Raw genomic sequence first — 26,095 nt, 5'->3', positions numbered from 1 at the left:
ATTTCACCTTTCCATCAATAAATTTGCTTTAACTTCAAAAAAATAAAAAGTCTTATTTTGTGTTGACGCCAAGTCCCCGGCGCTCCAAAAATATCATGATATTTTTCAAGTTTCTCATTCTTCATTTTTTTTATTTTTATTTTTTTATGGGGCGCCAAAGTCTTTCGATCCAAGAAGTTGGATAGCCAAATTATTCTTAGTGCTAACCGAATTCGTAATCGACCCTTTTTGTGAATCAGGCAATTACTGGAACGCAAGGATGACCCATTCCTTTAAGTTTTGCAACGCCTCAATAAAGAGGACTTTCAGCACTATATATAGAATTGATGAATGGAGTAAAATAAATTACACGAGCATTCATATATCTAAGAGACTTAAAAAATAAAAGTAGAGGGGACTGAACCCAAGCGTCGACTTTTATTTTATAAGTAAAATTCTCATACAGCGTACAATAAATGTAAATCTAACACTAAGCTACTCTGAACAGAAGTAAAGTACAAGTAAAAGACTGTATGAAATTACAGAAAATGAAAAACATCGATAAGATGAAATTGTTGTGGTTGAGGACGTTTTGCACAGAGCCATCCAGCGTTATTTATAGAAGATTCCATCTGTGGTTTAAAACAATTGCACCCCTTTTGAATTCAAACTCTTTCTTTGAATTCCAATCAGCTTATACGATGTGTTCCAAAGATAAGTCTTACATATGTCAATAAATTATTGTCCACATGATCAATCATTATTTACTAAACTACCACCATAACTTTTATTGCAGTATGAGCAGTCTTAGTTTCTCTCACATAGCCATAAATTGAATATTAATATATAATGCAAATAGCCACGTGGCCCAATAAAAAATAAAATTTTATTTTAGGGTACAAACACATTCTTAGTCAAACTTGTCATTCTTATTAACAAACGTATGAAAAGTATGCATTGAATTTTCTATTACTTTTCAATTCTTGTTTTTTGGTTTAAATTTCAATTAGTTTGTTTTTCTTGATTTTTTTTTTTTTTTTGGCTATAATTGTATTCTTATTATTACGACCAAGTTAAATTGAAGAACAAAAAGAAGTTATTTTTTGCTATAATTGTATTCTTGTTATTACGACTAAGTAAGTTTGAAGAACAAAAATATCATATAGCGTCGATCAAAGAACATTCTCTCTCATTAAAATCCAAAAAGGAATAAGAAAATTACTCTCATGCGCGTTGTGCATGGGGAAGTCTAACTAGAAAACTGAAGATGCAAGAAATTCATCCTCCTTTCTCTCTCTAGAATTCTTACACTTCAATAGAAAATTCACCTCCTCCCCAAAAAAATATCCCCTTCTTATCCACCCGTAATGGTCTATTTATAGACCATTACAAATATTCTAACTAACTGATTACATAGGGCTCCTATTTAAGGGTTTTCTTCCTTTTGGGCCTGACTTTCCAATGGGCTTGATCTTCTTCAGTGGATCCTCCAAGCTCAGCCCATTCTGTGGTGCTTTTGCATGGGCCATACTTCAATTGTTTGACCCGATCCCATGCCAGCGAGCTATAACTGGCCCATGCCACTTATTGCATCCTCAACTGCCCCCATAATTACTCCCTATTAATTAGGGGGTAATTATTAGAGGCTGCTAATCATGACCTAACGGCTCGAGAAGATCGCGTGGGAGAATGGACGGTTAGATTTGGGGGTCGGCGTTTCGAGATTAAAAAAACTCCTCGTTTTCCTGACTCCTCGGCCCTCGGGCCCACCTTGTTTTTATAAGCCTCATAAATGTTCCATCGATTCTCTTTACCGTCTCCATCTCACTTTCTGTTGTTCGAATCTTCTCCGGCAATTTCTTGCAAAAGATCCTTCTTCCAGCGACCTTGCAGTACTTTTTGCCGTTCTCACTTTCTGAGGTTAGTTTCATTTGCATTTTTCTTTCGGAAGACCTCTTTCTCCCCCTTAAAATCTTCATTCATTCTCACCATGACTGTAGATCTAGATGTTCTTCGCATGAAACTTCACCTCCCTAACGATATACAAATTAGAAATTGCCCTAGAGAGGTGAATATTAGAACTGGTGCTGCTGGTCTTCTTCTCGGCGAGGTTCTGTTTTCACACCTTCATCTTAACCTCCTTCGGTTCCTTTTGTATCCCTTCTTTTGCTACATTTTCAACAAACTGAAACTTTCCCCTTTGCAAGTAAACCCAAATTTCCTTAAGATTTTGTCTGTTATGCTACTTCTGATCCGTGACAGAGGTCTAGATCTGGACCTCATAGATCTTCTCCTCTGCTAGAAGGTTAGCAAGATTAGAATTGATGAACTTTTTTTACCACTTTTTCCCCATTGAGAAGAGGTCCATCTGCACAGATAAAATCAAATCCGAGAAGGGTTGGAGGAAAAATATAATTGGGGTTAGGGGAACCTGGTTTCCTCCAGCTGCGGAGGATTTCCCTATCCCGAGCACTTTTGGAGAGTGCTCTGTCTCTTCTTACAAGAAATACAAAACCCATAAGAGTGACTGTCCTTGCGAGATTTGCATTCCCCATTTTTGTACTTTCTTGTGCCATTCCTTAGGTATTCCTTATGATGATTTGAGCTACGGTGTGTGCAGGGATAGGGATAACTACCTGAAGCAGTACGTTCTGACCAACGTTCCCTCCTGCTCGGACCTCTTCACTTCAGACAACCTCCTTGCTCTCTCAGCCTTCGACTAGATAATGAGTCAACTCCAAATCCCTTCCTTTGGTAGGAGGAAAACTGCCCCCAGGCCTGTTATCACCTCTGCAACAAATTCTTCACCAGCTTCAGCATCTTCCTCTGCTACCCTTTCTGATACCACTCCTTCCATCGATCTGATCGTGACGGCTACTAACCCGATCTCCAACACAGCGACCGCCAGTCCGAACATGACCCCCTCTGTCAGTAATCTTCCCGGCTCTACTACTGCTTTCGCACGGGAAAAGGCAAGAGGAAAAAGGCACCAACCTGATAGTGCCCTCAGCCTCGATGATGTTCCTTTGTCACAGAGGGTTAGGCCCTCTGGGCCGAATGTGCTATCTCTAGCAAGGCCTCCTCAGACTAGGCCCCCTGCCCCTTCTGGGCATGCCTCTGCCTCAGGAACGGCACCATGGAACCCTTGCTTCATTCGAACAGACGGATCATCTGTAAAACCAAACGAGACCATGTTCAAGGATGTTCAGATCGCTATGGCATACTACAGGAGCATGTGGACTCCCAAGGACATTGAGGTAGCCAAGAGTCTGTCTCAGAAGGAAGTGTTCAGCCGATTTCCCTTATTTGCTATAGAGGTAACTTCTGCCTTTTAGTCAATAAATCTTTATACAGTCTTTACACTTAGTTTCTTCTAACCATCTGCTCGGCTTAACCAGTTGTCCTGTATATCTCTACAGACCCTGTACGGGATGACGGCTATGCAGAAGCAGGTTGAGCTTGTGAACGCCAAGGTTCGTACGCTCTCTGACAGCCTTAATGCAGCGAACAAGGAGAACGATGCTTTGGCTGCTCAGAAGACCGGGTTGATGGTTCAGCTTGGTAAGGTTGAAAAGGAGAGGGACTCACTGAGGAAGGAGACCGATTCTCTTCAGGATGAGAGGAATGCATTGCAGCTCGAGAAGAGCGTTTAGCATACCGAGCGGGAATCCCTTAAGGCTGAAAAGGAAGAACTGCTACGCCTTCTGAGTGATGAGCAATCCGCTCGGATGACCTTTGAGAAAAAGGCTTTGGACGAGCGCAGTGCTTTACTCGACACCATTAGTAGGGTAAATGGTGGTATGCTAGCTCTGCATGCTCGGTTTTCCAGAGTTGGGGCCCTCAGATATGCTCAGGGGTTCCGAGAGGGTTATGCCGATTGTGTTCCAGGTCAGGGTCAGACTGGTTCTACCCCTGATGATGTTGACAGGGAGCTGGAGATTGACCTTCTGGGTATTTATGCCGATCCAGACTCCACCGTTAGCAACTTAATACAAAATGGGAAAGCAAATTGGAGTGGGAAGTGATCGTATATTGCAGCAACTTAACAAGGAAAAAAACAAAAAGTTCCGCCACCGTCTCTTTCCTTTGCTTATTTGTCACCATTGTTCCCTGCGTTTTGGTGTTGTGGAAGAAACAGAGGTGGCGTCGAAGTTCAATTCGATCACCTCCGGTGGAGGGTTCTCTTGTGGGATAGTGACGAACAACTATGTGCTGGGGTGGTAGTAAAATTGGAGCTGAGATTCAAAGCTAACTTGGGAATTTCACAATGTTGAGTTTGGTTGCTAATGAGTCTCATCTTGTGGTGTAACAAATCTGGGACTTTGATCTGTAAAGGAAGGAAGATGCATCTGCACAATTTTGAAATTTAACAAAAAACACAAAAATTAGATTTATAATCTGAGACCAAAACAACATCAGAGAACAGACCCAGTAAATAAAATTATATTACTCTTCACTTTCCTTAATTTTCTTAGAAACCAACCAAAGGAATAAGTAAAATTCTTTAAACCAAAAAATAAAAACAAAATTCTGATCACCATCACTCTTTCAGCTCTTCCGGCAAAAGAGTATAAAAATGGTATGTAATTTTGGGTTTCATGGACTGAGTATAAAAATGGCTGAAGGTACATCAATGGAACAAGCTAGAGAGAGAAGAAAAAGGGAGAGACCAGAAAGCTTCACCATTGTCAAAACCAAAAGCTTCAACATCATCAAACTCCATGGACGCCGGCCAAAGCTCAACTACCAATTTTTGTTCATTTCAGATATCTTATCCATTGGTGGAATTAGATTCTCGGCATAAGACCTTGGCTTTCTTAATCAGCAGGCGCCCCTTTTATTTAATTGACTTGTTAATCAGAAGGTGCAGGTTTGGCCCATGCTTGCTCTGTTTCTTTGATGGGTCTGGTTTTAGAAAGAGAATGGTAGAGAGAGAGAGGGACGAAGAAGAAAAAGATTACTGTTTTAAATTTAATACCTTGTTTAACCCTCCATGGTGAAATAGAGGACAGGGAAGGGGTATTTTAGAGAAATTTTTTTTTTGATAAGCACGTGTTGGTCATGCACTACTAACCAAACGCCAGGTTAACAGGTTTGAACGGAAAGGGAGCAATGTGATGACAATTTAAAGTTGAGGGGGGTGTTTAATTTTAGTGGGGGCAATTTGATTAAAAATGAAAGTAGAGGGGGTTTAGTGATTTTTCCCCCCAAAAAAATACAAATTAGTTTTACTGTACATCAGTCCACAATCTAGTTCATATGCAATACTACTCTTCCTCTTAGCTTGGTCTATATGCAATATTACTCTTTCTCTTAGCCTGATCCATATGCAATTTTGGCTCCGCCCCTTACCACTGGCCATTTTGTGCCAATTATTGGAACATTTTCTAATTTCCAAAAGAATTCGAACTTTCAAATTCTAAGGTGCAAGATTAGAGTTTTGTCTTTAAGCTACCTCTGAAAATTATATATAACCAATTAGATCATGTTCATGATTTTTCATTTAGGCTCTATTTATTTGGATGTAAAATATTTTTTAAAATATTTATTTATTTTTTAGTGTTTGGTTGTCAAAAATTTAAGTAAATATTTTATGAAAACTTAACAAAAATAACTTACACGTCAACTTTTAACAAATTATTTTACACCCAAAAATAAAATAAAAAATATATTTTACTTAAAACAGAAAGTATTTTATGTCGAAACTTAGGTTGGATGTTGCATCTAACCCTTGTAAATGAGCATATCCCACTAAAAATTAAGCAAAGACACATTGAAGGTAAGTGATACAGGCAGTGCTTGTATCAGAGAACATTATAAGAAAAGTGGACATGACATTTTATTAATACAGTTTGCTTATATTTTCGAAGGAAAAAAAAAAAAAAAAAAAAAAAAAAAAAAAAGAAAAAAAGAATTCATGTAGTGGACCTTACCTTTGGGCTTGGCTAGCATATTGGAGAGCTGGCCCAATCAAACTTGTTAGGACAATCAAAATTATATTGGGCTAATTAGAAAATGATAGTCTAATTCTAATGGAAAAACAATGCATGCAAGTTAGGACGGCCGAGTGGTCTAAGGCGCCAGACTCAAGTTCTGGTCCTGGAAAGAGGGTGCGTTTTTTTGTTTTTTTAAGAACTCACCACAGTCCAGTCCAAATAAGGAAGCTTGAGCAATTGTTGTGGGCCCAACAGCCTTGTATGCTCTTTTTTGGATCAAGGGTTTGTTCATCCAGGTAAACCCTCTCTTTTAGAAAAGACATAACTAAAAGAAATACACACACACATATATATAGTTAAATGTTTAAATGAATTGACTTTGGAGGAGAGCATATAGAGCGCAGATGCAAATGGAAAGAAGGGAACAAAAATAGGTTTGATTGAAACAAAGGAATGCAAAAACTTTTTTGTTTAAGTAGATAGGGGTATAACGGTCATATTGGAGGGTACTTTCGAAACTAACCAAAAAATATCAATCATGTACATCACGATATGGAAAAAAAAGTGGTCGAAAGTAAAATGTAAGGGGCAAATTGTTCACTTTTGAAACTATAGGGACTAATTTACTCACTTTTTAACACATGATATAAAGAAAAACCACACAGGCATACAGCGTACAAGTTTAATTTTCCTAAATTTTCCTTAATAGTGATCATGAAAGAACTTGACCTGCAAATAGTTCAATAGGCACCTTTTAATACACATCCATATGATCGAATTTAAGAAGCAGCAAATACCGTTTGTGATTAAGATGAAAGTTTATACAATTATGTGCTAAAAGTGACAAATTTGATGATCGAATTTAAGGAGCAGCAAATACCGTTTGTATGACAGTAAGCAGAAGCAATACAAAAGCTGCAAAAAACGAAATGAGTGCCCATGGACTATTGAAATAAATAATCACGCCTTAAAGTCGCCATCCAGATATTCGGACTTTTCTTGCAATGCGTTCTCACATCATCCAAAATGTTACCATAGCTGAAAAGATCAGGATTCATGCCGATATTGTAGCAAAGCTTGTTGAACATGGTTCAATACACAAAGTGCCTTCAATTAATTATCAAGATATAGTAGAATTATCATGCTTGAAGTAAAGACATGGAGCCAGTATTTAGTCGACCTTCTTAATATCAGCATCACTGATCTTGTCAGATCACATATCATTTGTCCATTTTAAAATAATAATAAAAAAATCTATCAGAAACATTAGTGAACATATTTTTTTCTTAAGCTTCGGTGAATAATTTTTGGGCTAATGCTTTGCTCATAGAAAACATTTATGATCTGAGTTTATTCCAATGTGAGGTCATGGGAAGAAAATCCAGAAAATGTACATGTCTAGCCCAAATTTAGTTTTAGAGGGACATATTACATATATTTTTCAACTAACATGACAATTGATAATGTAACAACATAACAAAAACCAAAACTAAAAGTGCAATAACTATTTAATAATCAAGATTCAAATAGTATGCTATTGTTCAAAAAAAAAAAAAAAAAACACAACAAGGGCGTTGCAAGTTCGAGTATAAGAGAATGTTAAAAAGAGTTTATCTCACGTCAAATCCAAATAGAATATATTTAAATGGGTATGCAGCACTACCTATAGCTAAGCTAACTTTTATTTTTGTTATAAATGTTTGAAGAGATTTTTGAAGTAAATGCATCAAAGGCCCTAGTACTGATTTTGACTTTCTGCACCCATTAGTAAATTTGGGCATAACAATATAGAATTTTATGTAAAATTACCAACACTCTGTAATTTATGCTCAACTTGTAGACCAATGGGTCATTTGCTTTTTATGTTAGTGGCGAAACACAGCTTACATTATCATATTGAATTTCTTCTCATTATCACTTGACCTGTTATAAGATCCACTATTAATGGCCTTTATTAAATAAAATAAGTGTATAAAATACATTTAAGATCTGACTTTTCTTCCTGCTTAATTAAATGTTGATTTGTTTCCTCGAAGTCTTTGAAAAAGGAAGTCACCATGCATACGGGTGATTGATAAGATTTAAACCATCACAAGGTGAACTATGAAGAATTTTACTTGTAAAGCTTAACATAATTAAGACTTTTCAATTCGTTTGAGTTTGGTCTTAAGTCACACATAACGGTAGCAGGAGTCAAAATCAATTCTATAACGAAAGTGTGGAAGTTATAAAATTTAAGTCACATAAAATGAGAATAAATAGGGGCAATTTCTCTTACTAAATTATTATTATTAATATTTATATTAAGTACTTATAAAATTTTAGATTTGTTCCCACTGAAATTACAAAAAAAAACCTAAATATTACCCCCAACAACATGGCCCTAACCTTACATAATTTCCTGAGTCCCTAGTAGCTCCCTCATATCAAGATTACCCTCTCCTGATCCCTCGCTAGTGTGGTCGATAGATACAGAGATACTTCTATGACTGTTTTAAATGCTATTAGTTATACGGCAAGCGTTTGGCCCTGTTAGGTTCATTTTGTTGTGGTCTCCCTTGAATCCCTTGTAGGTCTAGCCTATGTCCAAAAATAAATACTCAAATGAACCTTCAAATTGATCACCTAAAAAGGAATAGAAAAAAAACAAAGACTTCAATTTAATTACTAGTTGGTTGCCAGATGATATAGAGAAGAATTACACAGGATAGAAGTTTAATTTCCCTGAATTTAATTTTCCTTGATAGTGATTATGAAAGAACTTGACCTGTAACTAGTTCAACATATACACCTTTTCATACACATCTATACCCCGCTCAGGGATTTTATTGCTCCAAATGGTTAACGTAAAAGATTATACATACATATTTGGGATTATATACAAAAAGTGACAACATAAAGAAACCTAGGATATTTGATGATCGAATTTAAGGAGCAGCGAATACCGTTTGTGTGATTGTAAGCACAAGCAAGACAAAGGCTGCAAGAAACGAAATGAGTGCCCATGGACTATTGAAATAATCACGCCTTAACGTTGCCATCCAGATATTCCGACGTTTCCTGCAATGCGTTCTCACATCATCCAAAATGTTGTTATAGCTGAAAAGATCGTCATTGATGATGAGATTGTGGCAAAGCTTATTGAACATGTTGCAAACCACTTCATCACCACCCAGACAGTTTGTGATAATTTCATCACGTTGCAGTAAACTAACGTCCTCTTGGTCGTCAATCAGATAATCCATTAAGAAGCAATAATGGGTGATATAGTGTAAATTTGTACTATCACCATACTGCTCGTGCGCAATGAGGTTTCTGAAGAAGGGCTCTGTTTTCTCTTCAATGGTCAAATTTGGGATTTTTAGTGTCCCATTAGAGTATGTAATATCAAACAAGTTGCTGTCTTCAGTTTTCTTGAACTTAATTCCGGCCTTCTCAAGTTGAGATGCACATTGTATGCGCCCCCATTTAATTCCCTTTCTTTTCTCAGTCCTTACAAATGGATCAGGACATCTACTACGGTGTAGTAAGTCAAGTAAATGCTGGACTTCTTGAATAGAACTCATATCCAATATTCTAGGTTTGCCTAGATTTTGATTTGAGAAGGCAAAGAAATTCAATGCAATGTAAACGAACTCCTCTGGTTTAGTACCCTCAATCAAGGCATACAATTTGAGAAGAACGAAAAAGGGAAGTTGATTTTCGAATAAGATCAAATCAAGCAGTAAGAAGTAGCCCATCCAACATGTTCCAAAAATACGGTCATTTTCATCTATTGCAACATCGGTTAACTTCAAGAACAGTTCAATGATGAAACAGCCATCAAGAAGCATCATATCCACGAATTCATCTGAAGTGAGGCCTACGGGTTCTGCATAACATTTTCGTGCCTTTTCCTCCAATTCCCTCATTGCAAGTACGTATCTCTCTGCGCTTGTCTCCTCCTTTCGTACAAGAAGTGATTTTAGGTACTGCAGTTTAACCTCTTCCATCCCTTGGAGATTAATTTTTCCTCGGTGGTACGGACCAATTGCAAGAATTGCTGGTTCATATGCATCTGGGTTTAACTTTCGTAGCTTTTCATGCACTTTGAAAATGCAACGCTCACGAGGCAAACCAGAGTGGCGGGCAAGCTTTTCATCGATGCTAATGGAAACATGTTCTACAATGCTAGCAGATTCCATGTTCTACAATTCTCTGTTCAATATAAAATTGCCTATTATTAATCATCAAGATATAAAATAAAATCCCATGCTTCAAGTAAGATATGGAAAAATGATCTATAATATAACAACGTGTGCAATAATGTACATTCCGTTTGCACAAAGTGGCCTTAAATTTGTCCTGTCAACATACCATTTGTTTTCCATTACTTTGTTCCTTGAGTTTTCACTTTTAAAAAAATAATAATAATAGCAAAATAGATAAAAATAATCTGGAATGAAGTTTGCACAAAGTGGCCTTAAATTTGTTTAAATGCCACAAAAAGTTGGGGACTTCTCAAAGTTATAATATGCATAATTCAAATTATGATATTGGAATTTTAATTCGTAAATCCCTTATATATAGATCGAAGTCAGTGCGAATGGAGAGACATATGCAAGAATAGGAAATATATAAGCGTTGAAGAAATAATGAAGAACTTACATGATAATATATGAAACTCTCTATTCCTCCACTAAGATTTTCTGTGACTTGTTTTCCTGATTAAACAATGATAGCACAATGCTTACAAGATATTTACTCCTAATTAAGCAGGAATTTTAGAAATTTTTTGGTGTATAAAAACAAGAATAAAATGCATTTTTTTTTCCTGAAAATGTAAGAATAAAATACTTGGTATGTTGAGAAGTTAATGTTTTGTACAAGCATATAAATATAAAAATAAGATAACAAATTTGTTATAAAATATAAAATATAAAATATATATGAGTGTGTGAGTTTTTTTTCAAGAGAATATATATAATGATAATAAATAAATAAATAAATTACGCTTACTTTTCCTGACAATTAGCAAAAATAATGCTATCCATGATTTTTGACTTTGAAAAATTAATCTAACTTTCCTAATTGCTAACATCAAATACTACAAAATCCTTTGTCACAGTCATTTACGTAATTTAGTGACATCAGAAGTTAAAATGTACTTATAGTATTCGTTTACACTTTTCATAAAGGGATTATTACATATAAAATGATTTATATTTACTATTTAATGAAGTTAAAGTCTCATAATTTTTAAAAAAACCTTTACTGAAGTACCACTTTTAGGCACATAAATATCACTTTTTGTGTTACACAAAAAGTGATATTTAATGACAAAAAGTAGTACCTATGTGTCTAAAAGTGATACCTGAGAGAGGATAAATAATGTTTTTTCATGTGTTCATTTTTTCAAAACTACTATGAGATTTTGGCTCTATCAAATAATAAATATGAGTCATTAGAATCATTTATATGTAATATTCCCTTAGGGGGCATATTATATAGAAAATCCTGAAAATGTACTTGCCTAACCAAGAATTTAGTTTTAGGGGGCATGTTATATATATTTTTTATCAACTAGCGTGACGATTAATAATGTAACAACGTAACAAAATCGAAAACTAAAAGTGCAATAACTATTTAATGATCAAGATTTAAATAATATGTCATTGTTCACAAAATAAAAAATAATAATAAAGTAAAGAAAAATTGAAAAATATATAAATCACATACGTTAAGTCCATAAAATTACAGTAATAAATTGAAAGCAGAAGAAGAGGAGAAAAAAACAAAGGGAGAAAGAGGGTTACAACACATACATCATATATGAGCATGACACACAATTTTAAGATGAAAAAAAAAAAGGAAAAAAAAAATTTTGAGACAACTTTTGCCATATGCACAAAGCAATTGCCTCTAAAAGATGTTACCATAAAATATATATATATAAAATTTAGTTTTCACTAACTCATATTCTAACCTTTCGATCCAGTGCCTGAATGAGGAATGTGAGCACCAAATTTAAGAGATTATTAACGAAAAAATTAATGAGAAGTTAGGAATATATCTTTTAATTAATTAAAGGAGCCAGTTGATCACACAGAATAGTGAATGAACATTATAAGACAGAGTATCTAATTTTCGAAAATATGATTAGATATTATATCCATCAATGATTTTTTTTCTGTTATTGTGAAGGCAAGATGAAAGATACATTGGAAAAAAGCATCAGACTTAAAACAATTACTTATAGACACATAAAAGTAAAACACGTACTTATTGGAAGCTACTTTGCTCAATTTTATTTGGAGAAGAAGAAGATAACTAAAACACTTATAAAAGTAAATCGCTTATAGATGGAGGTTAATGCGAAAAGAGAAAGAAATGTGTTGAAGAACTTACTTGATGTGAAGATCTCTATTCCTCCACTGAAATTTTTCTCTTCAGAGAAAGTAAACTAATTGCCTAATTACAGGAACCAAGAAGAAAAAATTACTCATTTATTGGCAGTGACACCTAACATTTGTGTTTTCTTTATTCCTTTGTTCTTTTAAAATATTAAGGTTTATTTCAACAATACCTTGAAAAAAAACAAAAAAGTCTTCTTCAACACGTCATGTCCATGAGGCACTAGCTAGGTTGATAACTGCGAATATATATATATATATATATATATATATATATATATTTAGTAGGAAGTTTGGTGTTCAATAATTGCATATTACTAGGTTAGTCTGGGTTTCACATCATCTTTCCTGAGCTTTACCTACCTTCAGAAATTTAAAATATTCCACCCAACTTCTAATATGAACTAATATGGTTTGTGAGGGTCCTATAGGATTTTTATTTTTATTTTTATTTTACATTAAATTTTTATTTTTTTAATACTTGGTTACTCTTTCAAAATTGGGTAAAATGCTTTTTTTAGTAGTAAAATATATTCAATTAAAAGGTTAAAAATGTCAAAGGCTAGTTTTGAATGCATTCTATCCCTCGAAACAGTCACAATTATCGGAAACTACTTTGTGTAATGAACTTTTTATTAACAAATCAGAAATGAATTACAGTTATAATTTCTGTAACTTATTTTTGACAACTTAATGCTACACATAACACGTGCCTTGTTACTGTCGCTTGTAAAGGAAAGACATCTTATTCCTAATGAGATAACTTGAGAGGGTTTATGAGAGTGAATTTCTTTGAATTATGAGAGATCCGTATACACCATTTTGAAAAGTGTTCAACTAGTGATAAAAAAAAAAAAAAAAAAAAAAAAAAAAAATGTATTTTACATGTACACCATTTTGAAAAGTGTTTTGCTGTAAAAATTATTATCTTCAAAATACACAGATCGAATAGCTTATGGTATCATACGCAATTTCTTCTCATTAGCAATAGATGATGTTACAAGATCTACCATTAATGACCTTCACTAAACAAAATGAGGTATAAAATACATTTTAGATTAGACTTGTTTTTCTGGTTAAACAAAAGACTTAGTTTTCTTGGAAGACATGAATGTATAAAATACATTTTTATTCTGACTTGTTTTTCTGATTAAACAAAGACGTGTTTCCTTGAAGTCGTTCGATTGACTTCAAAGCATCGAATGCGATCTTGATTTGATTAATGCCTTCAAACTTCCAATGTGAAAGGAAATTACTATGCATGTGGGTATAGTTCTTTGTTAATTTGACTTTCAATGTGAAAGGAAGTTACAATGTAAAGCGAACTGTGAAATTTATTTCTTGTAGATCTTAACATATATAATTGAGACTTTTCAAATTTGTTTCCAATGGTACGTACCATTTAGTGATGTCAAATTTTATTCGAGAAATGAAGAGAATAATCTGAAATATTTTGATCATCTTTGATTTTTGTTTTATATGTTTGAAGAGAGTTTTAAAATAAATTTATGCCATTGGAAATTTTGGGCATAAAATATAGAATTTTATGTATACTTACTAACCAATGCATGCTTAACGTGGAAATTAATGCGTCATTTAGCAATTATATGATAATTCGATCGCGTAATTCTTTTAAATTGGTGGCGCTCTTATGTTTCGCGTGCTCTCTTGTTTTGTATTTCTTATTTTCACAATTACACTTCACTTTATATAATTTAAATTTTGTTACTTTTACAATCTCTCTCCTAACTTTATATGAATTAAATCATATGTTACAAAGTAAACAATGAGAGTTCAAGTCTCTGGTTTCTTGAAACCCAAAAACAAAGGACAATTTCACGCTGCGAAAATAAGTCAAGCAAAATTTGACTGATAAGTTTGAGACCAAAACTATCTAATGCGCGCGCGCGCACGCTAGCATTATAGAAAGGTTTTTGTGCTCATTTCGTTATCATTTTTCTTAGCTGGCATCAACTGACCAAAATCTGGTTGACTCGGTAGGTGTACATTCAATATATATTATAGCACATTGAAAGTACAAAGAATTTTTTCTCAATTCTAGAGAGAGAAATTTTACACTTCCAATAATCTTCAATCACTTTTTCCTCTCAATCTCCCTCATTTATAGACGGTTATACCCACCTCTGAGTTGGGCCTTGTTCTATTTTGTCTGGACTCGACTTCTTTCCTCTTAACATGGGCTTCTGCAATGACTTCTTGGATCTGGGCCCATTCAGCGTGGATTTGCTCCATCCTGGCCATCCATACCCGACTTGTTCTTAACAATACGAATCATACCAAGCCCGGGTCATTTTTGGTGTCTTCATCTGCCCCCAATAATCTCTCCTCTCATTAATGAGGGTGAGATTATTGAAAAGACACAATCTTGGTCTAACGGCTCGGAGCGATGACACGAGGAATCGAACGGCTGGCACAAAAACCCAAACTTTGAGATCTGTTGGCCACTTTTTGCCTTGACCTTTTGAATTCTGTGTCGCCTTCACCTCTTCTCTTTAAAAACCCTGATCCTTTCAACTTTTATCTTCCTTTAACATACCTTGCTTTTATTCTCCGTTGCCTTCCTGTACTTTCCGGCGATCCTTCTTCAATTTCTTCGGTAAGTTTTTCCTTCACGATTTTAGCTACTGTGCTGTTGCTGTATACATCACAAACTTTCAAGGTCAGTTTTTTTTTTTTTTTACCACTCTATTTGAAAAAGACACATTTACTGCCAAGGACTCCTCCCCTTCTTTATGGCTCCCCTTCTAGAATAGCATTCCTAATAACGTCTCTCTCAGGGTTTATCCAACAAATTTAGATGGGAGATCTGGTGAGGGTCTCCTTCTTGGGGAGGTCTTATTCTCTGCCGTCCATTTGAACGTCGTTAGGTTCCCCTTACACCCATTCTTTTGTTACGCTTTCAACAAATTGGGGCTTTGCCCTCTACAGGTTAACCCTAACTTCCTTAAGGTAATTTCAGTCCTCCTGCTCTTGAATCGTGACAGGGGCCTCAACCTTGACATCATCGACCTTCTCCTCTGCTACCGAATTAATGAAATTAAACAAAATAATCTGTACTATCACTTCTTCCTTATCGACCTTCTCCTCTGCTACCGAATTAATGAAACCGTTAAATAATGGTGAATTACATTTTCTTCACAAATTGTTTTCAAGTCATTTGATGTGAATTCACCACCTCTATCGGATCGGAAAGCCTTTACATCATAGTCACTTTGTTTTTCAACAAGTTCCTTAAATTTCTTAAAAATTCCATACATCTCCGATTTTTGTTTAAGAAAATACACCCATGTTTTTCGGCTAAAATCATCAATGAATAATAAAAAATAATTATTCTTACCAAATGATGATGGAGAAATTGAACCACAAACATATGAGTGGATGAGTTATAGTGGTGATGATGGAGAAATTGGAATGTGAAGATTTTCGTTGTAGTTCTTGTGGTAGCTTCTTTAGGAAAAAATTTCCTTGTTTTTATTTCCAACGAGACATCCTTCACATAATTGATTTGGATTGCTAATGAAAGGCAATCCCTTCACCATCTTCTTTTTGGCCAACAATTGTAGTCCTCTAAAATTCAAGTGCCCAAATCTCAAGTGCCAAATCTTCACCATCCTAGGTACTTGAACCATGTGTGTTGTGTGTATATATATATATATAGATATATTAAACAATATTGTTTTGAGAAATCCTAATCGCTCGAACCATGTTTTTTTTGCTGCTACAGAGTTCATGGTCTAGGACCTTATGTTTAGAATCAAATAATTAGGAAATCAAGTGAGAAATGATTGTTTATAGTAATTTGCTTGTTTGATAAAATGATTTTGACTGCGGGAATTACGTAAACTTGCAATAATAATGGATATAAATTGAAAGAGTAATAGTACTCATTCCCAATAAACAAAAGTAACAAATCAATTCCATATGATGTCGAGTGGAATTCACAGTTCAAGATTCTAGAACTAGAGAATCAATTGAAGCAACTGAAGGAGCAACAAGGAAATTTCAATTCTGTTGAGTATTATAAAATGGAGAAGGAATTAGGAGAGACATGGAAGGCCGAGGAATTGTTCTGGAAACAAAAATCCAGAATTGATTGGTTGAAGTTAGGCGATCGCAATACCAAATTTTTTCATTTGTCCATTTTGAAACGTCGTCGAAGGAATGCTATAGGGGGATTGGAAGATGAAGATGGGATTTGGTGCTCTAATGAAACACAAATTAGAAATATTGCTAAGAGATTTTTTCAAAATCTTTTCATTTTGGATGGAGTTGATGTGCATGGGTCTTTTTAGGATCTCTGGCAATGGAAAATTACAGACGAGATGAACGAGTGTTTGTTGCAGGATGCTATAGAATTTGAATTGTATCAAGCTGTTATGGAGATATATGGGGGCTTTTAAAGCACTAGGTCCTGATGGTTTAAGCCCCATTTTCTTTTAGAGTTACTTGTCATCAAAATAGATATTCTACAAGTGTTTAACGACTTTCTTCATAGCGGCCAGCCTGACAAGAGCCTTAATGCGACCAATATTGTTCTCATTCCGAAAGTAAAGGTACCAACAAAAATCTGTCACTTTCACCCAATCTCTCTATGTAATGTTATTATTAAAATATTTACTAAGGTCTTGGCTAATAGGCTAAAACCATTAATGTCATCAATCATTAGTTAGGAACAAAGTGCTTTTGTTCCTGGCAGATTGATTACCGACAATATTTTAGTAGCCCATGGAATAACAAATACCTTGCCTTGGAAAAAAAATAAAAAATTTCCATATGATGTCATTTTATCATTATTAATTGTTTATTTGTACTTTGTTCCTTAAGTTTTTCACTTTAAAAAAATAAATAAATAATAATAATAACAAAATAGATAAAAAATAATATTAAAAATAATCTGAAATGAAGTGTGCACAAAGTGGCCTTGAATTTGTTTAAATGGCACAAAAAGTTGGGGACTTCTCAAAGTTATAATATGCAGAATTCAAATTATGATACTGGGAATAATGAAGAACTTACATGATAATATATGAAGCTCTGTATTCCTCCACTAAGATTTTCTCTGACTTGTTTTCCTGACAAAACAATGATAGCACAATGCTTACAAGATATTTACTCCTAATTAAGCAGGGATTCTAGAAATTTTTTGGTGTATAAAAACAAGAATAAAATGCATTTTTTTTCCCCCGGAAATGTAAGAATAAAATACTTGGTATGACGAAAAGTTAATGTTTTGTACAAGCATATAAATATAAAAATAAGATAACAAATTTGTTATAAAATATAAAATATACATGAGTGTGTGAGTTTTTTTCAAGAGAATATATATAATAATAAATAAATAAATCACGCTTACTTTTTCCTGACAATTAGCAAAAATAACGCTATCCATGATATGCTACAAAATCCTTTCTAACAGTCATTTACGTAATTTAGTGACATCAAAAGCTAAAATGTACTTCTAATATTCATTTACACTTTCATGAATGTCATGGGTTACTCAACTCGGGGCGGAGCCAAGAATTTAAGGTTGGGGAACCGGATTTGAACTATATAAAAAAAATTTATAAATCAATTGTAATATAATTTATTTTTAAATACTAGTCATGATAAGATATATATATATCTTGAGAAAATTCAAAAATGAAAAAAATACAACTTGGACAAAAAAAAAAAAAAAAATGATGTTAGAAGAAAATTATGGAGAAGAAATGTAAAGAAATAAGCATTGTTAGAAAATCAAATTTCTTTTATTAATTGTTTTAATTTTTTTAAAATATAATTTTTGGAAGAAGAAAATTAAGTCGATTCCACAATTCGACAACATAATGAATTTTAACTCAATTTTTAGCAAAAAAAAAAAAAAAATCAACAATATTATTATTGAGTTATTAAACAAGATACAAATAGTTATAAAATTTGTTATTTAGAAAGTAATAATTAAAAGTAGATAGATGATTTTATTATTGTTATTGAGAGTCTCACAATACTTTAGTTTATCTTTTTTCCAAATATTCTTATGACTTGCCAATAAAGATTGTTATATAATTTTAGATATTTTTCTTGTAAATACCATTTTACAAAAATGTTTACAAAAAATGCTTCATGCATTTTTCGCATGAGGGAACATTAATTATTTTATTCCTTTTTTTTATCTCTCTCTTGAATTAATATTATAGATATTGTACCTGTATTTATAAATAAAATAACAATGTGTTGAGATAACAACTATAATAATTATTTACCAAGAAAAAAAATGACTATAGTAATAATGAGCTTAAATTTTGGTTTCATAATATTTGAGCTTTTAAAAGTATGGTTAAAAGAGTGCAAGTTGAAAAATATTTAAATTTTAAGGAGAAACAAATTAAATTTATTTTCAAACTCTTTATTTTGGGTCAATATATGTGTTTTGAAAAAGATTGGGGGCCAATTGAAATTTAATTAATTTTAGGAACAAAATTTACAAATTAATTAATATTTAGGGGCTATTAATAGAATTTTCAAAAAAATTGGCTGGTCAATATATGTGTTAAAAATATTGAGAGGGCCAATTAAAAATTTTAATAGATTTAAAGGCAAAATTTACAAATTAATTAACAATTAAGAGGTAATAAAAAAAATTTCTATTTATGAAAAAAATAATTAAAAAAATTTCCAAAAATTTTGGGGGGGCCATGGCCCCTGCTGCCCCCCTCTAGCTCCGCCCCTAACTCAACTGTATAGGTGTTATAAGGAGTATTTATTTTATGGAAGTGAAATAGGTATAAATGGATGGAAATGCAGCACTACAAAATAGTTTAAGTTTTTTCGTAAATGGGTAAGTGCCTACCTGTTACAATTGGAATTAGAGCCAAATCTATTCCTTGATCTGGTGTCACGCCAATAGCCTGGCCTGGAGGCGTCTGAGCGAGCCCACCCGTATAGGTGTTCGGGTGGGGGAAAATGTTACAAAGAGTATTTGTACCACATCGGATCCGAATATGAAGTGAAATAAGTATAAATTGATGGGTGTGCAATACTATTCAATAACTTAAATTTTTTAATAAATGAGTAAGAGCCTACCTGTTACAATAGACGATTGAAGCAATGACTAAAAGCTCCAAAAAAAATTCTCATTGAGATTTTGGTTATAAAATTTAAATTAGGCATAATCTATCACTACTCACGTGTTATGATCTTTAATTCATTTGAAATTCTTGTCTAATTCAACTGAGTTGCCATATGATCAAGTCCGAAGAAGAAATATATCATTCAGTAGCAGTCAATGAATTTATTGTGTTGTGACAAGTCTCCCCTTAGAAGATAATGCTGTCTTTTATAAGTCCAATTAAAGTGAGGTATTGGGAGGCAGATCCAAACAGAGAATGTACGTGCCTTTAGTCCTACCAACGTCTCTAACCTTATAACATACGCACAAAGCAATGGGCATAACAAAATAGTTACCACAAAAAAAATAATAATAAATATCATATTATATTTATGAGTAATGATGAAGAGTTCGATCGGACACTTTCGACTAAATTTATGTGATCAAAAAATGATGTCATAATGATGAAATTAATCCATTTCTGTTATTAGATCTCAATTAGTGCTGTTAGAGTTTTGAATGATTAAAATACTCTTCTACATTGAAGTTATTTAAAGGTTAAATTCACAAAACTCCCATGCACTTTTGTTTTTTGTGACATTTATCCTTGTACTATAAAAACTCATAAAAAATATAATATAACGCTACAGTGGCAACTGCTCCCTGGTAAGTAAAGAATAATATACTCACTTTTAATCCTAACCTTATAATCTACTCCTACACAGTAATTAATTAATCAATTTTTCCTTTTTATATTTTAGGAAACTTGCTTCTATTTTCATTACCATTATATATTATTAAGAAAATGACAAAACTATACATTTAAAATGAAATAAACTAAAACCAAATAGGCAAGGCTTTTCTTCTATATTGTTTGCCGTTACTTTCAAAAACAGAAAACAAAATACAGAAAAACAAACTTGTGTATACCAGGCTAATTAAGAAATTCCCAAAACATAAAAAAAATTCCTTTCCATCCATTCAGCCATGGAAGGGAACTCGCAAACCATACAAAAAGAAAAAAAAAAGTATGTATTTATACGCGTATATATTTATTTATTTCCAATCCGTTCAACCATGGAAGGTTGAAAAATAGAAGGAAGGCAGTGGCCGGACCAAACATAGAAGACGGTGGCGTCTCAATAAATAAATAAATAAAATAGCAGCAAAAGGCATATCGTTTAATAAATTGACGAAATGAGGCATTACAAGATGGATGCAATCAACAAGAGTTGATGTCTGATGCCTCTGCCAAAATCTATGCGATTTTTTCAACCACCAATGATAAGGGACAAAGTTAATGTGTTTCCATAATTTTTATTACATAATTTATCATTAGAATGGATGAAGTATGGGAGGAAATAAAAATAAAAATAAAAATAAAAAAAATAAAAAATAAAAAAAACAGGACTTAGTACTTATTTCTTTTTAATTAATTTTATTTATCTTGGTTGCGAAAAAAAAAACTGCCACTCGAACTGTTGGGAATTTTTATATTGGCTTGGTAGTAGCGAAGGACGAACTGTTGGGAATTTTTATATTGGCTTGGTAGTAGCGAAGGGAATGAATTTATTTTTTCAAACGCTACTGGTTTTATTTTATATTTTTCAGATGTGGTTGCCTTCTATATTTCAACCTTCCATGGTTGAAGGGATTGGAAATAAATTTTTTTTTTTTTTTTAATTGGTATGCTTTGCGAATTCCCTTCTATGGCTGAGCGGATGGGAAGGAATTTTTGTATGCCTATAGTAGAAAAGCTAGCCAATTTTTTTTCAATAAAAACGTGTATAGTTTTGTCATTTCCTGTTAATAATATATAATGGTAATAAAAAAAGAAGCAAGTTTCCTAAAATATAAAAAAGAAAAAATAATTAATTAATTACCGTAGGATTATATTCTAATACCAGGATTAAAAGTGAGTATACTATTCTCTACTCACCAGGGAGCAGTTGAACGCCACTATATAACACTGTATGATCTATTATACTAAAAGTTGAAAATAAATAAAACTACCTAAACACATTACATTATATAATAAATTAGATACTATATAAGAAATATATTTTATAATAAATAAATTTTTTATATAATAATATACTATATATAAAACACATAATATATATGATATTTTTTATTTTAATTAAATATTATAAAATATTCAAATTATACTATACAATAAAAATATAAATAATTATATAATATGAAATAATAATCTAATATTTGTGTATAGTATGTATTATGAAATAATAGTCCCCTATATTTTACAAATGGAGTGAATAAGAACAATTCTTCAATTTAAAAACTGAAACACCTAAAAATGCCCTTAAGAAAAAAAATAATAATAAAAAATATAAAATAAACCTAATAATAAAAATAATTAGAATAAAATAAATAAGGACATTTTTTAAAAAAATTATAAAACTCCCCCAAATTCTAATTCTGTATTATTTATTTGTAAATTTTATTCATGTATTATTTTAATTTTAGTTTTTTATTAAAAAAGAAATATCTAAAATTTCCTTAAGGGTATTTTTGAAATTTTTATTAAAAAAAAAAAAAAAATGATCAAAACTGAGGACCAATGGGCAATTTGCTACAATTTTTTTAAAATATAGGGATTTATATGCACTTTATAAAATTCGAGGGTGGTTCTTATTAAAAAATTTATATAGCAGCAGGCAGGGATGCACACGGTTCAGTTTGGACCGATTTAAGAGTTTTTTTTGGAACCAAATCAATTCTAACGTATTCATAGAATTTGGAACCAAACCAAACCATTTGATCAAATGAACCAAACCAAACAAAATCGTGAAAAAATCGGTTTGATTCGATTCAGTTTCACAGTTCCTTTTTTTTTTTTTTTTCGTTGCTGGAGTATTCATATTTCAAAATCCACATGCACAACTATAAACCAAGTTATCAACACATTCAGAACTTTTAATTCATTCTTCTCTATCACTTCTGAATTGTAGTGAATAAATTCAGAATTACTAATTCAACAACAAACAATCAATCACATAATTCAAAATTCAACCACTATAAAAAATTAAAAATAAAATCATCTAATAAATTAATAAGATCTAAGAGAATTTTGAGTGGACCATATGATTGATAGTTGCTACAAACTTCTAACTAATTTGGATTGCAGAATTATATGATATTATATACATTGTATAATTTAACTTTTATATATATATATCATAACGGTTCAGTTCGATCTAATTTAATCCTAAAGGATCTCAAATCGTGACCAAACCGTATCTTTACGGTGTCACAAATTTAGAAACGTGACCGAACAAAACCATTAGCAAACCAAACCAAACCAAACTGTCTGGTCCGATTTGGATTTTCAATCTGATCGGATTTTTGTACACCCCTAGCAGCTAGGTTTTTTGCACTTTATCATTTATTTTATTATATAATATGATATATATTTATGACCCATTCATATAAAATAGAGGCAACAATAATGACAATTAAAAAATAATATATATATATATAATTAACTTTGTTACTACTCGTAATATCTAATATGTATAATGTAATTTATAGATAATATATAATATTGCAAACTATATAATCTATTATATTAAAAAAAAGGTAAATTACACTGACTTTTTCTAAGGTTTGGATAAATTACACACGGATAGACCTTTTAGCATTAATTACTTTAACCTTCCCAAAATCCGTTCGCCAACCGTCAAAAAGTGACTTTGAGGGTCAGTAATTCCCTTATATTTATAATAATATATTATATTGCATTTCAAAAAAGGAAAGGATAAAATTATTATTTTAAAAAATTTGGTCAATAGGTATGCCTGAAAACACAAGGGGTGTCGTTGAGGATATGCGTCAAATCTCATAGGAGGTCAAAGTAATAAATGTTAAATAGTTTATCCGTGTGTGATTTGTCCAAATCTCATGTAAGGTCGGGGCAATTTACCCTAAGAATAAATAGTAATTTATGAAATTTTAAATATTAATAACCTAGTTAAATACAAAATTGCATTTGTGTAAAATAGAGGGGTGGTTTGATAGTACAAGTTGGCTTTTTGTGAATTTAACCTTTAAATGTATTATAAAAAAAGTAAGGCCATTTTGATAATTTCATCTGTTAGGTAATGGTCCTTGATGATTTGCGTGGCAGTGGTGGAGACCCCTCATTTTCTAACTCACTACCTAACAAAATTTTAAAAAAATAAAAAATATTCATTTTTTTCCTTGCCAAATGAGTCTCACAAAATGTTTAAAAATTAAAATTTTTAAAAAAATCCCTCATTTGTTATGTGTTTATTCCGATTTAAATTTTCTTACAATGTTATTATTAATGATTTTTTTAGTTAATTATATTATTATTAATTATTGCCCCATATGAAGTGAATTTTTGGTTTTGTGGAGTTGTGGTGGTAGAGAAAAATTTAATTATGTTAATTGTATTAGTGACGTGGTATTATCAATTGATTAGATGTTAATAATTAGTGATAAATACTACTAAAATAAAATACTAAATAAAATACTTTTATTTATATAACACAATACAGGCACAGACAATAAAATATTAAAGACAACGTTAATGTTGTGTGTTATGTGTGCGCGTCTACGCTGAGTAGCTGGTAAGTTCAGAAAGAGGATTATGCAAACGGGTAAAGAACAAAAGAAGTGTTAATATAAATGAAAAGAATATTGAACTTACAGGATGCAAAGCTCTGTATTCATCCACGCCAAACTCGATATCTGACTCACCCGATCCAAATCTCACCTTTATATAAAGCAGAATCTTCGTACAATTCAATTATTTTGAGTGCCAAAAATGAGCGGTGACATTAACAGAGTTAGGTGAAGCAGTGAAGCGTTTTCGTACAATTGACTAGAGTTAATACTTTAAATTTTTTATTTATTTTATTTTATTTTTTAACTAACTTGCACAAACATTGGTTTGGTAGATAACTTTTTTAAAAAGAAAATATTTTTAAAAAATATATTTTTTGATATTTAGTTGTCATAAAATATTTATAAAGAAACAAAATTAAAACTTAACAAAAATAATTTGTCCATTAATTTTTAAAAATTATTTTACACGAAATGAACTTGACCTCAACTTTAACTTAGATCTTTGTGAAACATTAAAAAATAAAAAATATATATCACACTGGGTATTGGATTTGCCAATCAGGATTAACGAATTTGTGATTAAATCTATCACTGCAAGAATTATAAAAGCAGTGGAAGTTCGTTTTGTGACTTCAATTAATTATTTTGATTACCCAAACTGTGTGTGGAAAGGGGATCAGAGGTTCTTGATGGAAATTTTAATATATATATATATATATATATATTTGGTTCAAATGTAATTATCGAGAATAGATGAATATTATTGTTAGGTCAACATTTGTAGATCGACAAAAAAATATATATATTGTAACCGTTGTTGAATTATGATTTGATAAAATTTAAACTTAACCATTAATATTTTAAGTTTTCATTACGGAAGGGAATTTGTAGAAGACTCGTTGCACTATTGTTACTAATGTAAAAGGATTACATAACCCTTTTCAAGATCATCGTTGAGACCCAAAACCTTATACTCTCTATAATATTCAGATCCAAAACTAACATTTGGTTAGAGCAAATTGTGCTTGTGTTGTCATCCATTTAGAGGAATTAAATTGACAATTCTATCTATTAATTCAACTTCTAACATTTCTTAACTTGTAAAAAATAAAAATAAAAAAATAATGTGAAAAAACTAGCTTACTAAAGTCATGTGGTGTCAAAACTGAAACATTAAATTGGGAGGTCACTTGTGGGTTGTGACGTCTTCAAATTTCATATTTTAAATTAAAAAATAAATAGTTTAAAAAATATAGGATTAATTACCAAATGTTTATAACTTTACTAATAATGAAATTTTAGTAATGGAGATATAGGAGCTATGAATATGAACCATAAGCTAATTATTGTATGTGTGTAAATTAATAAAAGAAATAAATTAAAGTATATATATCAAATGAAAAAAAAATTAAAAAATGCTAAGAATAACTTACATTTTAAGAAAAATAATGAAAATTTAGTAATGGAGAGATAAGAGTTATGAATATGAACCATTATGTAATATTAATGAAAGTAATAAATTAAAATATATATATCAAATGAAAAAAAAATAAAAAATGTTAATTTTTTTTTTTTTTTTTACACTTTAAAAATGGTATAGATATATATCAATTATAACATTTTTCTTTATTTTTGAAGTTGTAGGTGTGGTCCTCATGTGTTTTCTTGTCACATGAACATATGTTTCTTGTCAAAACTCATGGTGAGACATGGGACCGCTACACAACAAATATTAGGTTGTTAGACATTTTATTATTATTATTATTATTATTATTATTTTTAAAAGTTAAAGCAATGGTAATGGAGTAGTATAAATATTGAAAAATGTCAAATCGCATTGGCCCAATTAATGAAACAATACGTATAAATTTTTATGTGTGCAAAAGGTTAAGAGAGAGAAAGTAGTTTCTACGCTTTGCCTATTGATCAGAGTTGCAACTTAGGTCATGGTTAAATGATTTGGACGTTAGACTTAATCTCAATAAGGTTTGATATTATAAACAGAGATATGTGTATCTAAGTATATATATTAATGCGTTATAAAGATGTGAAATTAATGAAAGTTTTAA

The 26,095-nt window shown here is 31.9% G+C and overlaps 1 protein-coding gene across 10 annotated transcripts; it reads right to left on the bottom strand.

Moving 5' to 3' along the window:
• Positions 1-8,707: 8,707 nt before the first annotated feature.
• Positions 8,708-24,407, bottom strand: LOC132299402 (UPF0481 protein At3g47200-like). Of its 10 annotated transcripts, none has more exons than XM_059795979.1 (5): positions 24,109-24,372; positions 17,345-17,400; positions 12,303-12,365; positions 10,563-10,618; positions 8,708-10,112 (listed from the first exon to the last, which is right to left on the bottom strand). In XM_059795979.1, the coding sequence occupies exon 5, from the start codon at positions 10,097-10,099 to the stop codon at positions 8,843-8,845; it is 1,257 nt and encodes a 418-aa protein (XP_059651962.1). In that variant the 5' UTR covers positions 10,100-10,112; positions 10,563-10,618; positions 12,303-12,365; positions 17,345-17,400; positions 24,109-24,372; the 3' UTR covers positions 8,708-8,842. The 10 variants fall into 10 exon arrangements, 7 of the variants coding, with proteins under 7 accessions (XP_059651962.1, XP_059651973.1, XP_059651999.1 ...); XM_059795990.1 differs by lacking the exon at positions 10,563-10,618 and adding an exon at positions 19,158-19,390 and having other exon boundaries at positions 24,109-24,371; XM_059796016.1 differs by lacking the exon at positions 10,563-10,618 and adding an exon at positions 19,158-19,230 and having other exon boundaries at positions 24,109-24,371.
• Positions 24,408-26,095: the final 1,688 nt, after the last annotated feature.

The sequence above is a fragment of the Cornus florida genome, unplaced genomic scaffold (genome assembly GCF_030987335.1).
Source record: "Cornus florida cultivar Cherokee Brave unplaced genomic scaffold, ASM3098733v1 CherokeeBrave_3.0.0_Hap2_Chr01, whole genome shotgun sequence".
Classification (NCBI taxonomy): Eukaryota; Viridiplantae; Streptophyta; class Magnoliopsida; order Cornales; family Cornaceae; genus Cornus; species Cornus florida.
Note: the sequence above shows the minus strand (reverse complement) of the source record. Positions and strands in the feature narration are given on the sequence as shown.

What these genes read in the sequence shown, in the direction of transcription:
- LOC132299402 (XM_059796025.1), bottom strand. Translation starts at nt 10,099, where the DNA reads ATGGAATCTGCTAGCATTGTAGAACATGTTTCCATTAGCATCGATGAA.